Consider the following 12,704-nt stretch of genomic DNA (forward strand, 5'->3'; position numbering starts at 1 on the left):
GTGTGTGTGTGTGTGTGTGTGATTGCGTGTGTGTGTGCTTTTGTGTGTGTAAGAGGCGTCTGTGTGTAAGGCATGTGCGATGGGCAGCTAAACACAGACACTCAAAGAATCTCTTTCTTCTCGTTTGAAGTGAGTTCAAATGCTCTTCAAAGACTGGCTGTCTGTATGACGGCACAGAGAGAGAGGGGGAGAGGTACTCAGAACAGAGGGGCTGTGTGTGCATGTGTGTGTGTGTGTGTGTGTGTGTGTGTGCCTGTGAGTGTGTGTGTGTGCCCGTGAGTGTGTCGGGGGATCTTGGTCATGTGGCTTAAACACAACTTATGTCTCGTGCAGCGTGCATTCAGTGTGTCGGTTACTAGACACAACTGAGCTCTTCTGCACTGCCAAGCAAGCAAAATCCAACCTTTAGCTTGGCGCACTTCCTGTTAACCCTGACAGCTCTGAACTTTCGTTGCCTGGGCTAATGATACTGGTTACTATGCTGGCTTTAATATTGGACCGTAAATGCATATCTGCAGACATTTCTGCAGACACAACCATCCCTCAAATCAGTAGTACTTTACATTGTCAGATGGAGATGAACAGTGAGATCCTTTGGACTCCATTGACTCGTGTGCTGGGGGCCCGGAGGTAGTTATTCTGTCAAATCCAACTCATTGGAATCCAAACAGCTGTGGGGATTTCGCCTGAGTCCTAAATGACCACATATACTTTGACACATAAACATACTAATTATGGTTGACAATGACATTAGCAATTTGTGGACTTGATGTGTTAAGAAGACACTTGGTAGAAGACTCTGGCTGTTTGTGTAATATCGCGTATCTCTTCCCGGACAGCCGTGTGTCAGCTACAGCCAGGGAGCTGTAGGTAGCAGTGTGATGTCCACGCAACGCTATTAGAAACAGTTATGTTCTGCTTCACCGAGGAAACCTACTTGTCCTCTTCCTCCTCCTCCAACCCAGCACATAGCTGCTGCTCCCTTCACAGCAGAAATGACATGCTGCTTTGTGCCTGGCACAAACAATGTTTTCAGCAGGCCTGTCCTGTCTCTCTCCCCTCATCCCCACTCCCTACCCCTCTCACTCTCTCTCTCTCTCTCTCCCACACACACACACACACACACACACACACACACACACACACACACACACACACACACACACACACACACACACACACACACAGGGGCATATAACAGTGCCCGGGGGAAGAGGGGAGGGAGGGAATAAATGAGTAGCAGAAGGAGGAGTGATCGGGTGAGTGATGGGGTGAGGATGAGAGAGAGACGGGGGAGAGGAATATCCCAGGGATCAGGTAAAAGTGGTAATGTGTTGGGGTGGGGTGGTTGGGGGCGGGGGGGGGATGAAGTGAATGGAAAGGCGTCCGTGCCTGGCGATGACAAAGAACCAAACGCGTCTAAAAGGCATATTACCCAACCTACCTTCACCCCTTCCTAACCTGGACACCGACCAGCCTCCACCCATCGCGCGCCCCACCCAGATAACTACCACACAGGCAGTGAGCGGCCCCTGAGTTTGGCGGTACTGCAGGAGCCAGGGCCCGTATCACTACTAGAGCTCACATGTCAGCACTTCATGGGGCCCCCGGCGGCCAGGGAACCATGTCTGTCTGTAAGTGCAGTGGAGGAGACGGTGTGCGTGTGCGTGTGTGTGTGTGTGTGTGTGTGTTGGATTCTTTCTCTCTCTTTTTTTTCAGGTCAAAATGGATGTTGAAGTCTGTTGCTCTCTCTCCCGCCCTCGCTCTAGCTCTCTCTCAGAGCGTGTGAGGGTCAGCAGCCAGGGAGCCAGAGGTTATATAAATGCGATGCCGAAGCGAGGAAGAAAGCAGAAAGACATTACGTAAAGAGCTGGAGCAGGACAAAGGTTAATAGAGGAAGAGAGCGAGGGGGCGAGAGAAGGAAACCGAGAGAGAGAGAAAGAATAGCCATTATATAAAGGGATAAAGCCTGGGGAGAATTATTGGTAGCTCTGAGTTAGTATTACATAAAGGGATGGGTCCATCTCTGAATGAATGAATGAATAACACAATTTGGCTCTGTATTTGTGTTTATTTATGCTTAATGTCTCTTTAATACCCTGCCTTGAGTTTCTTAAGGGTTTTCTTGGATCTAGTCATAGGAATATTTCTGAAGTTACACACCTTGGGTCTAACACAGCGAGCCTCAGAATAGCCTGATGCTGCTTCACACCACATCAGCCCGTCTCTGATCTCTTGTGTTGGCTGCTGATGGCTCCACACCACGTCATCCGTTTGGCTCCCATTTAATCCACTTCCTCTTTTAATTAAACTCACCCCACACATCTCTTCCCACTCTCTCTTGCTCTCTCACTCTCTCTCCATGTCGCCCTCTCTCTCTTTCCGTCTCTCGTTCTCTCCTCCACTCTTGTTCTCATTAGGAAATTAAAAATCTAAAATTTGATTAAATTCCCCTCTGTGATTTTTAGGGGGAAGTTGGCCATAACTTGTATCTTAAGGGTCACGATACGATTTTTTATTAGGTAGTAGATGATCCAAAATATTTCCATCTCTCTTCCTCTCAACAATTACATTTACGCGGTCGGTGTATATGGGGTTAAAAGGTTTCTTTTTCACCTTATTATGGGTAGAATGGTAAACTGCTTACAGTTTTTAGACAAACTCGACTATACATACCAATACCGCCATAGAGGTGGTTTTGAAGCAACTGAAATATTGATACGAACCAAATGTGCTTTTTCTGTGATGGGACCAATACCATGTTCCTATTTTTTGTGGTCGGTCTCTTCAAAATCCTTGGCTTTATTGGAACAGGAAATGTGACTTTACATTGCCAAAGCCCGTAGAAAGTTACAAAATTTCAAATAGTCAATAAGACACACAACAGCAGTCGTTGTCAGGGAGATGTTCATAACTAAGACTATGGATGTAGAGAAATGACAAGCAAGCATAAACATTGTAGTAAAGACTACATCTAAATCTCTCTCTTTCTCTTCTCTTCTCCTCTCCCTTCTCCTCTGTCCTCTCTCCTATATGTTCTGTGAAAAGTCGCTTCCAGGCATTCGTTTGTGTGTAAATGGTTTTTGGTCTTATGCTCGTTTGCCTTCTCCCCTGACAGGTACTATTACAACAAGCGCATCCTGCACAAGACCAAGGGCAAGCGCTTCACCTACAAGTTCAACTTCAACAAGCTGGTCCTGGTCAACTACCCCTTCATCGACGTGGGCTCCGGAGGTGAGGACGGCGCCCAGACTGTCTGTGTCTGTGTTGTGTGTGCGTCTGCCCCGCGCGCAGGCTACGCCTAATCCTACAATACGATGGCTAGATTACATAGAATTACACGCAAGACGAGGAAGAAGACAATATATATTATCAGCATCCACACAACCTATCCCTCTTTTGACTCACTTTTTCTCAATTCAATTAAACAGACAAAAGAATCATGGGCTTTGGAAACACACATTTGCATCGCCAAAGTCCCTAGAAAGTCAAATAAGATACAAAAATGCAAATAGTGTGCGTTTTCAGAGAGATGTTCTGCACTGGCTTTTACTAGGCTATAGATGTCCAGAAATGGCAAGCAAGGGTCAACATCGTAGTAATCTCTCTCTCTCTCTCTCTCTCTCTCTCTCTCTCTCTCTCTCTCTCTCTCTCTCTCTCTCTCTCTCTCTCTCTCTCTCTCTCTCTCTCTCTCTCTCTCTCTCTCTCTCTCTCTCTCTCTCTCTCTCTCTCTCTCTCTCTCTCTCTCTCTCTCTCTCTCTCTCTCTCTCTCTCTCTCTCTCTCTTTCTCTCCCTCCCTCCCTCCCTCCCTCCCTCCCTCCCTCCCTCCCTCCCTCTCCCTCTCCAGGCAGCGCCGTCCCCCAGAGCGCCCCGCCCGTGCCCACCAGCGGCAGCTCCCACTTCCGCTTCCCCTCCACGCCCAGCGAGGTGCTGTCGCCCAATGAGGAGCTGCGCAGCCCTGGGGGCGTGTTCGGGGCGGTAGCGCGCCGCATGGGCCGCGGCTCCGTCAGCGACTGCAGCGACGGCACCTCCGTCAACTCGGAGATCGAGGAGGGCAACGGGGGCGTGGCCGAGGAGCGCGGCGGGGAGAGGGGCCTGAGCGGGGGAGGGGGCGGAGGAGTGGGGTTCAGGGGCCTGATCCACCCGCGCCTCTCCCACGAGTCCCTCCTCCGCATGTACGGAGCGGGGAACCCCGCCGGCCACCACGGCTCCCGGGGCCCGCACAGGGGCCACCAGGAGCCCATCTCCCCCTTCCCCGTGTCGCCGCTGCCGGGGCCCGGGGGCTCCGGCCTGCTGGCCCCGCCCCTCTCCCCGGCGCTCTCCATGACCCCCTCCTCCCACCTGCCCTACACCCCCTCCCCCACCCTGTCGCCCATGCTGGGCTCCCACTTCTCCTTCAACCCCGAGGACATGAAGCGCTACCTGCAGGCCCACACCCAGTCGGTGTACAACTACCACCTGAGCCCCCGCGCCTTCCTGCACTACCCCAACATCGTCATCCCCCAGCCCCACCGGCCCAGCGCGGACAAGGCCGCCGAGAGGGAGAGGGAGAGGGAGAGGGGGGGAGGACTGGGCGAGAGGGGCGAGCGAGCAGCCGCATTGGCCGGAGGCGAGAGGGAGCGAGAGAGGGAGCGAGACAGAGAGCGCCACCCGCAGCACCCGTCTCTGGCGCACGTGGCCCTCCATCACCACCACCACCACCCCCACCATCACCCGCCGCACTCGGCCCACCCGCACCCCCACCCGCACTCCCACCCCACGCACCACCCGCTGCACCTGGGGGAGGAGGCGGCGCACATGTCCCCCTTCAAGTTCAAGCTGCAGCCGCCGCCGCTGGGCCGCAAGCAGCGCGGGGACGGCCAGGGGTCCGGCCGGCAGGGCTCCATGTCCTCCGCCTCCGGGACCTCCACGTCGGGCATGGGCTCCTCGCTGTCCTTCGGCAGCGACCTCAGCTCGGCCGGCGGCTCGGGCCTCGTGTCGAACTCCTCGTCCACGCAGTCGCTCAACAGCGCCGGGCTGCCCAAGATCAAGGTGAGGGGGGCACTGGGCGTAGGGGGGCAGGGGGTAGAGCCTCTACTGCTCTGTGGTAGAGCCTCTACCGCTCTGTGGTAGAGGCTCTACTGCTGTGGTAGAGCCTCTACTGCTCTGTGGTAGAGGCTCTACTACTCTGTGGTAGAGCCTCTACTTCTCTGTGGTAGAGGCTCTACTGCTCTGTGGTAGAGCCTCTACTGCCAGGCTCTGTGGTAGAGCCTCTACTGCCAGGCTCTGTGGTAGAGCCTCTACTGCTCTGTGGTAGAGCCTCTACTTCTCTGTGGTAGAGGCTCTACTGCTCTGTGGTAGAGCCTCTACTGCTCTGTGGTAGAGCCTCTACTGCTCTGTGGTAGAGGATCTACTGCCAGGCTCTGTGGTAGAGGCTCTACTGCCAGGCTCTGTGGTAGAGGCTCTACTGCCAGGCTCTGTGGTAGAGCCTCTACTGCTCTGTGGTAGAGGCTCTACTGCTCTGTGGTAGAGCCTCTACTGCTCTGTGGTAGAGGCTCTACTGCCAGGCTCTGTGGTAGAGCCTCTACTGCTCTGTGGTAGAGGCTCTACTGCTCTGTGGTAGAGCCTCTACTGCTCTGTGGTAGAGGCTCTACTGCTCTGTGGTAGAGCCTCTACTGCTCTGTGGTAGAGCCTCTACTGCTCTGTGGTAGAGCCTCTACTGCCAGGCTCTGTGGTAGAGCCTCTACTGCTCTGTGGTAGAGCCATAAGCCCAGTGCAAACCAATGCACATTTTCCCCCATGTTTTCGGTGCGGTTCCCGCCCCCAGGATAAATGCTGTAAGAACACGTAGTGCACATGGTGTTATTTTTCTAGCTTGATGAGGGGCATTTAAAAACATAACTTAGTGTAATGGCCCAGCCTTGTGCTTTATGGCCCAGCCTTGTGCTTTGGGCTCTAAGACGGAGTGGTAAGGACAAAAACAACAGCCTGACTGGCAGTGCCGCAGTTCGACCTAAGACTGACGCTAACTCTCTCTGTTTCCTCTCCTTCTGTCCGCCTCCCCCTCCCTCCAGGTGGAGCCCATCTCAGACATCGAGTCAGAGGAGGAGGTGGAGGTGACAGACATCAGCGAGGAGGACCCCGACGAGGACTATGAGCTCTTCTCCGCCCGCCATGTCCGGGGCGGCCCCGCCCACCGCCTCAACCACACCCACCCCCACCTCGCCAACGGCAGCGCCCTGCACCACCACCACGGCGGCCACAACAACCACCTCCCACACCACCCCCACCTCCAGCTCAACCACCACCACGGGTACCAGCCCCACCAGCAGCACCACCCCCTCCCCCACCACCCCCTCCCCCACCACCACCACCACCCCGACGACGACCTGGACGAGGACGTGTTCAAGGCGCCGGCCCCGCCCCCGCCCGGCCTCTCGCCCTTCGCCGTGTCGCCGCACCGCGCGCCCGCCCCCTTCACCCCCAGCGCCATCGCCCCCGTCACGGCGGCGGCCATCAAGAGCGAGCCGGCCGATTCCCCGCCGCCCACCCAGTGCATCCCGCTGAAGCTGCGCTTCAAGCGGCGCTGGAGCGAGGACCAGCGCATGGAGACCTCGTCCCAAGAGGAGTCGGACGACAAGAAGGTGCGCGCCGAGCAGGAGAGGCAGCGGAACGGCGCCCGGTTGGATACCAAGGAGGAGGAGGACAGCGGCCGGAGGCGGAGGGAAGGAGGAGGAGGAGGAGGAGGAGGAGGAGGAGGGGGGGAGGACGCAGACAGCCCGCCCCCCCTGGTGTACGAGGGGTCTCTGGCCCCGCCCCCGCTGCTGGCGTCCCACCGGAGGGTGAGCGCCGAACTGCACCGCGCCACGGCCCAGCTCTCCCTTGAGAACAAGACCTGCTGATGGGACACACACACACACACACACACACACACACACACACACACACACACACAGCCCAAACACTAATGTCCCGGGACCACTGCTGAACCCCTGAGACTCCTTCACACACACGCACACTCCTCACACACCGACCGGCTAAGCAGGGCTCTCCTCCCCTCCTGGACTAGTAACCCCCCCCCCTCCTCCGGCCAGTGCATCTGCAAACAAAAAAACTAATGTCTAAGTCCCGCCCACTCCAGCACCTCTCCTGCCTTGCAGACCCCGTCATTGGTGGGGGTCACCTATCAGTCTCTCCTCAGGGGACCTGCCGCTCAGTCTCTGTAGAGACGACAGGGTTTTGATCAAAGTGCCTGTATCTAAAACACACATGATAATGATGATGAAGTGATGACCAAGAGTGGAGTTACGTGGGAGGGCTGATTGTCTGTTACCACGTAAGCCTCCTTGGACATACGGAGGGGGGGGAGCTGTTTTGCTTAGAACAACTGACAAGACCCACTCCACTCAGGGAAGCCAATCGCAGCTCACTTACTGGATGGACACGCCCCCACAGCGCCCAACCAGTGGCCAGGGAATGGAACTTGAGACCGTACCGTTAAGAGAAGAAAAAAATATTATTCTGCTCTTGGACCCCCTCCCCACGCACATACACACACAAACACACACACACACTTTTCTAATACTCACACTCTCCAGCGAAATGCTTTCATTGAGTTTTTTAGACCTACAGTCTGTTACACTCCTATCCTCCCCCCTGCTTCTGCTTGTCCTGGACCAGCCCTGGACACACTTGGACTCGGACAGATACCCCCCACCCCCACCCCTCTCTCTGAGAGATGCATGGAACGGGCCAGAGATACGGAGACCACGCAAGGCAGGAGGAAAGGGAGTTTGTTGCGTAGAGTGCTTCTGTTGGGACCACCAGGTAGGGGCAAGTGGAAGAGGGAGGAGGAAGGCTCTCTCTTGGGGGAGGGAGGGAGAGGGAGGGTGGTTTGAGTGTCCGCCAATGACTACTAGTGTAGTAGCCTAACATAGCTTGCATGCTTACCATGTGTTTCACTGTGAGTTCCCCAGGGGCAAGGGAAGCTCAGTGCGCCTGCTTTCTGCGGTTTTAACAATCATGCTCATGATAGTGTTAACTAAACCAGCAAACCTATGCGCACCAACACACTAACACACCGGGACACACTCACACACCTACAACACTGCCTTTAGCTTATTTACTTTGGTTACCTCTCGCTCTCCTCCCTCCTCTCTCTATCGGCTCTCTCTTCTCTCTCTCCTGCTCTCTCTCGGAGACCCTCTTCTTGGTCCTGAGAGTGGAGATAGAGAGAGTGGGGGGAGAGACCTGAGACCCCCCTGCCTGTAAAGCAGAGGTTTCCAAGCTGCGGGTCGACAGCCACTGCTGGCTCAGAGTCTCTGGCCAGCTGGGTCGTGGGATGATGCATTTTCTCAATGTCCTCTCCAAATGTCTTATCAGTTATCCATCCATCGGTACGTAGGCCTAGCATGGCACTGCCCACCTACCTACTTCCGCTCAATTTTCATTTCACTTCAGTACTAGGTCTGGGTCTGCTTCATATGCATGGGTTCCTTGGAAGCCAGATTTTTGGCGGTCCAATCAGTGAACAGAGGGAGTGGCTGAGAACGATGACGTCGAGGTCGCGCGCCAGTTTCAGTTGTAGTCAGAGGAAGACCAGGAAGACAATGGAGAAGGATACGAGAGAAGCTATTCGGTCTGTTGTGGGATCGCTGCCGAATATCGATCAATTAAAGCCGGAGCAAGAACAAGCTTTGCTGAGTTTTTGTTGGTGGCCATGATGTTGTTGGTGACCACGATGGTTCGGGAAAAGTTTGATTTTCCAGCTGGCTCCGTTAGTGGTGAAGGAGCCGGTCCCGTCGCATGACATACGTCACGACCAAACACTATGCGATTGGTTATGGCAGATACAGAGTGGCACTGGGCAGATCCAATCATTTTAAAACTTCCAACAAACACCCGCCTCCAAGTGAGTGAACGTTTGTCAATTGAGCAGTTCCAGACCTTCTCTACAAATGAAATGAAGTACGATGGTCTGGTAGGACCAGGCTAACTTAGGCCATCAGAGAGAAACAAATACACCCCAGGACCCTCTCGGACACACACAAACACACATGCACACACACATTGCCTCTCAATGCCTTGTTTTTATAGCATGTACAAAGTCCAAACTGAGCTCTAACACACATACGTAAAAACTATATCTTTATATATTCTATATGAAATTATTATGAAACTGAGATTTCAAAGAACCATAGCATTTTAATGATATGACTGATTCAGGATTCTTTTTGTAAGTAGGGTTGTTTTGATTGGCCATAAGCGATGTGTATATAATTCTTCTTGGGTAACCAGGTGACCAAGGACAGTGGGGGGGGAGGGGGGGGGGGGGGGGTTGTTATCATAACAGGGAAGGGTGCGGGTGGATCCTGGTTTCCTCCTACTTTTATTTAAATAGGAAATAAGCCAGAAAAAAAGCACAGTTTAGTCAAAGACAAGAATAAGACCAGTAACGGGGGAAACAATTGAGAAAGCACACGGGAGGTTTTTGTGCGATGATAATCATTCAAACGTGTGTTGTTCACGATGTGACCACGCACATCCATTCAGGGGCCAGCCCCCCCGCTAGCCTCCAGCCCATGTGTACGGATCAGCGTCAGCCCAGGGTATCTCATGCTATTTGTGAAGTGGAAACCCTGTCCTTTATCTTAGGCCAGTTAACCTAAGGCCCAGGTACACCAGCCCGCCCCGGTCTAGGCTGCGAGCCAGCCAAGAAGGGGGCGATAAGGGGTTAATCATTACTGTACGATAACCTGGAAAAGCTGCAAGAACCACATGTGAGGCCTGACCTGAAACGCTTTTCCCTCAAGCTATGCACGCTCACACACCCACATGCGTATGCACACACACACACACACACTCGCACATGCGCACGCTCACACGTATACACACATTTGTTGCCATATAGTCTAATACACAAATTAGACACACACATTCCACACATGCTGATTGTTACTCTACCCCTACATGCACACACATCAGCATGTACACACCCACACATATGACTACAGACATGCACACACACACCATCAGAGTCATGGAAACGTTCAAATTCACAAATTCAGCATACGAATTATACGTCTACTCATCGTGACTTCACCCCTAAACACGCACACGCACGCAGACACACATTCAGAGTCCAACAGACACAAATACAACACACACATTCCGCACATGCTCAATGTGGCTACACACTCAAACTCATGCACACACACACATCCACAGTCATATAGATGCACCTCTCAAATCCACACATTCCACACATGCCCGTTGTGACACCACCCCTGGAGTATCCATGTCCCAGAGAAGTGTATGTCACTGGGGACCTGTAGATCCTTGGTGGAGGGGGTACTGGGTCCACTGATCAACAGCAGCGAGCGGTTGTGTGGGAGGGGGCAGGGGAGACCTCCAGGCTCCATGATATGTGGCGTCGCTGATCGAATTCCCCTCATCACTCACATCCAAGTAGTCCGGGGCGGGTTGTAGCATGTCAGAGCATGCACACCCAGACACATTCACACACACACACACACACACACACACACACACACACACACACACACACACACACACACACACACACACACACACACACGACCTCACTCCCTCACCACTAACAATCCCCATGTTTGTAACTCTACTGACAGCTGCCTTATTACAAGTCTTTATATCTAAGCAACAGATCAGGCAGCCCTCTTGCCTGCTCTGCATTCTTTCAATATCTCTCCCTCTCTTTCTCTCACTCTCTCACACTCTCTCCGGCTCTGTATTTTTCTGTTCGGAATCTCCTCTTCCCCTCTCTCTGTCTGTCTGTCTCTCGCTCGCCCTTTCTTGCTATTGGTTTGTCTATCTCGTTGCAGACTGTGGTGTCATCTGACAGCACAAGACACGAGAACGACCGAGACCCGTTTGAATGGGCATTTCTCTCTGTCTCTCTCTCTCTAGCTCTCTCTCTGTGGGCCTGCTCCTGGCCTTCTGCAGTTTAAAATCACCCGTGGGCAAAGTGGCGCAAAACATGGCATTTCTCGCTAACAAGTCATTTTTAAACAAACAAAAGAAGAAAATGATCTCCCGTATTATTTCTCGGATGTCAATATTGCTGTTGATGATTGTTGTTATTATTATTATTGTTGTTGTTGTTCTGGATTATTTACCTCCTCCCGCTGCATTGTTATTCCTTGGCCCGGTAAGCTGTTTATGTTGTGTGCATCACGATGGACGATGTGGACCCATCCCCGCCTTCCCGCCCCAGCTTTTTGACCCCCGCCAGCCTCCTTCCCTCGGTCTTTGTAGTAAATTCTCCAAGTGTAAGATAAGTGAAACATGTGTAAAAAATGAACATAAACCTGATATTGTGAGACGTGATGGGGGGAGTTTGAGCGCAGAGGACGCAGCATATCGCTGAGGGGCAGAGGGGAATAGGTTTATCTTTTTTTCGTCATCGTATTGTAATTATTTTTTATTTTATAATATTCTCTCTTGCTCACTCTTGTACATTAGTTTTTTTTTAATTTAGCGAGGAGTTTTATTGTTTTAAAAGAAGAGAAGGATGTTTATTGTTTTCCGTTTTAAGGTCTGTCGTTCCCTCTCTCTGTCATCCCTCTCTCCTCTCTCGTCACCCCAATGCAGTTACGTAACAGGGATGGACAGACAGGAGCTAATACCATGATGTAACATTGAATTTCTCTTCTTTCGTTCTTTCGTGTTCATTATTTTGTTTTGTTGTTTTTTCAAAACTTGTAATTAAGATGTAATCAGGGTTAATTAAAACTGGTTAAAACCCAATGGCTGTTGTTTGTTTGCTTTGGCCCTTGTCTGTTGAAACACTCCTTAGCATTAGCAGACAATTGAATTGAGAATATGTATTACCTTGATATTTTAATGTGATGAACCTTTCAGCCAGTCTATCATAAAGAGAGTTAAAATAATTTTAACCAATAGGATCAGTCCATTTAGTAATCTTAAAGCTCACACCAAAAAGGTAAGGGTACTGGGTTCGACCTCTGATTTCCCTAACCTGTAGGCATTCTTGAGCAAGATGCCCAACAACTATAACTACTCCTTAATGACGTGTATAAAAGCCTCTGCTTTAAATACTGAACCGCAACATAGGACTAGGATGTCAAGAGTTTACACATAAGAGATCTCTGACAACACCTCTACTCTGACTACATCCTGTAGTCATTTCAACATGAGCCTTCTTTATACGCTTGCCCAAACAACGTTTATATCTTGAAAGACAAACTAGTACACCCACACACACACACACGGTGGAAGTGATTAGTGAGAATGTGCCGCAAAGTGCACACAGAGGACAAGCACTTTGTCGACTTGCTGCTGCCCGCTCTTCCACATAATGCTCACATGCACACGGCTGTTCTTCTTTCAGTGTGACGTCAATCCCTGGATTTCAAGAGCACTTCCAGGCATTGGTGGATGAATCGTTATAAGGTTTTTACACTGCATTAAAAAACTGCAAATTGAGCAATAATAAAAAATAATCTGTTGATTATTTATGGGAAGCCAAAAATCGCTGTGTATTTTTGTTTGTGTTTTGCTTATGTTCTTTTATGACACAGCAATGCATCCGGTACTATACCTTCATCGTGAATTTGTGTGTCCTATTCTTCGCTTGCTTTTCTGTATGTGTGTGTGTGTGTGTAAGTGCAAAAGTGCTTGCATGCTTTTGTGTATGTGTGTGCAAAAGTGCTTGCGTGCTTTTG

At 51.7% G+C, this 12,704-nt stretch overlaps 1 protein-coding gene across 1 annotated transcript in view; it reads left to right on the forward strand.

Annotated features, from left to right (window-relative positions):
* erfl3 (Ets2 repressor factor like 3) overlaps window positions 1–7,485 on the forward strand; it is a 42,788-nt gene extending 35,303 nt beyond the window's left edge. The window contains exons 3-5 of the mRNA XM_030370213.1: window positions 3,119–3,234; window positions 3,848–5,031; window positions 6,054–7,485. Coding sequence (XP_030226073.1) covers window positions 3,119–3,234; window positions 3,848–5,031; window positions 6,054–6,881 — 2,128 coding nt within the window. The 3' untranslated portion in view covers window positions 6,882–7,485. The remainder of the gene's footprint in view (window positions 1–3,118; window positions 3,235–3,847; window positions 5,032–6,053) is intronic.
* Window positions 7,486–12,704: the final 5,219 nt, after the last annotated feature.

Source organism: Gadus morhua, chromosome 11 (assembly GCF_902167405.1).
Source record: "Gadus morhua chromosome 11, gadMor3.0, whole genome shotgun sequence".
NCBI classification, from domain to species: Eukaryota; Metazoa; Chordata; class Actinopteri; order Gadiformes; family Gadidae; genus Gadus; species Gadus morhua.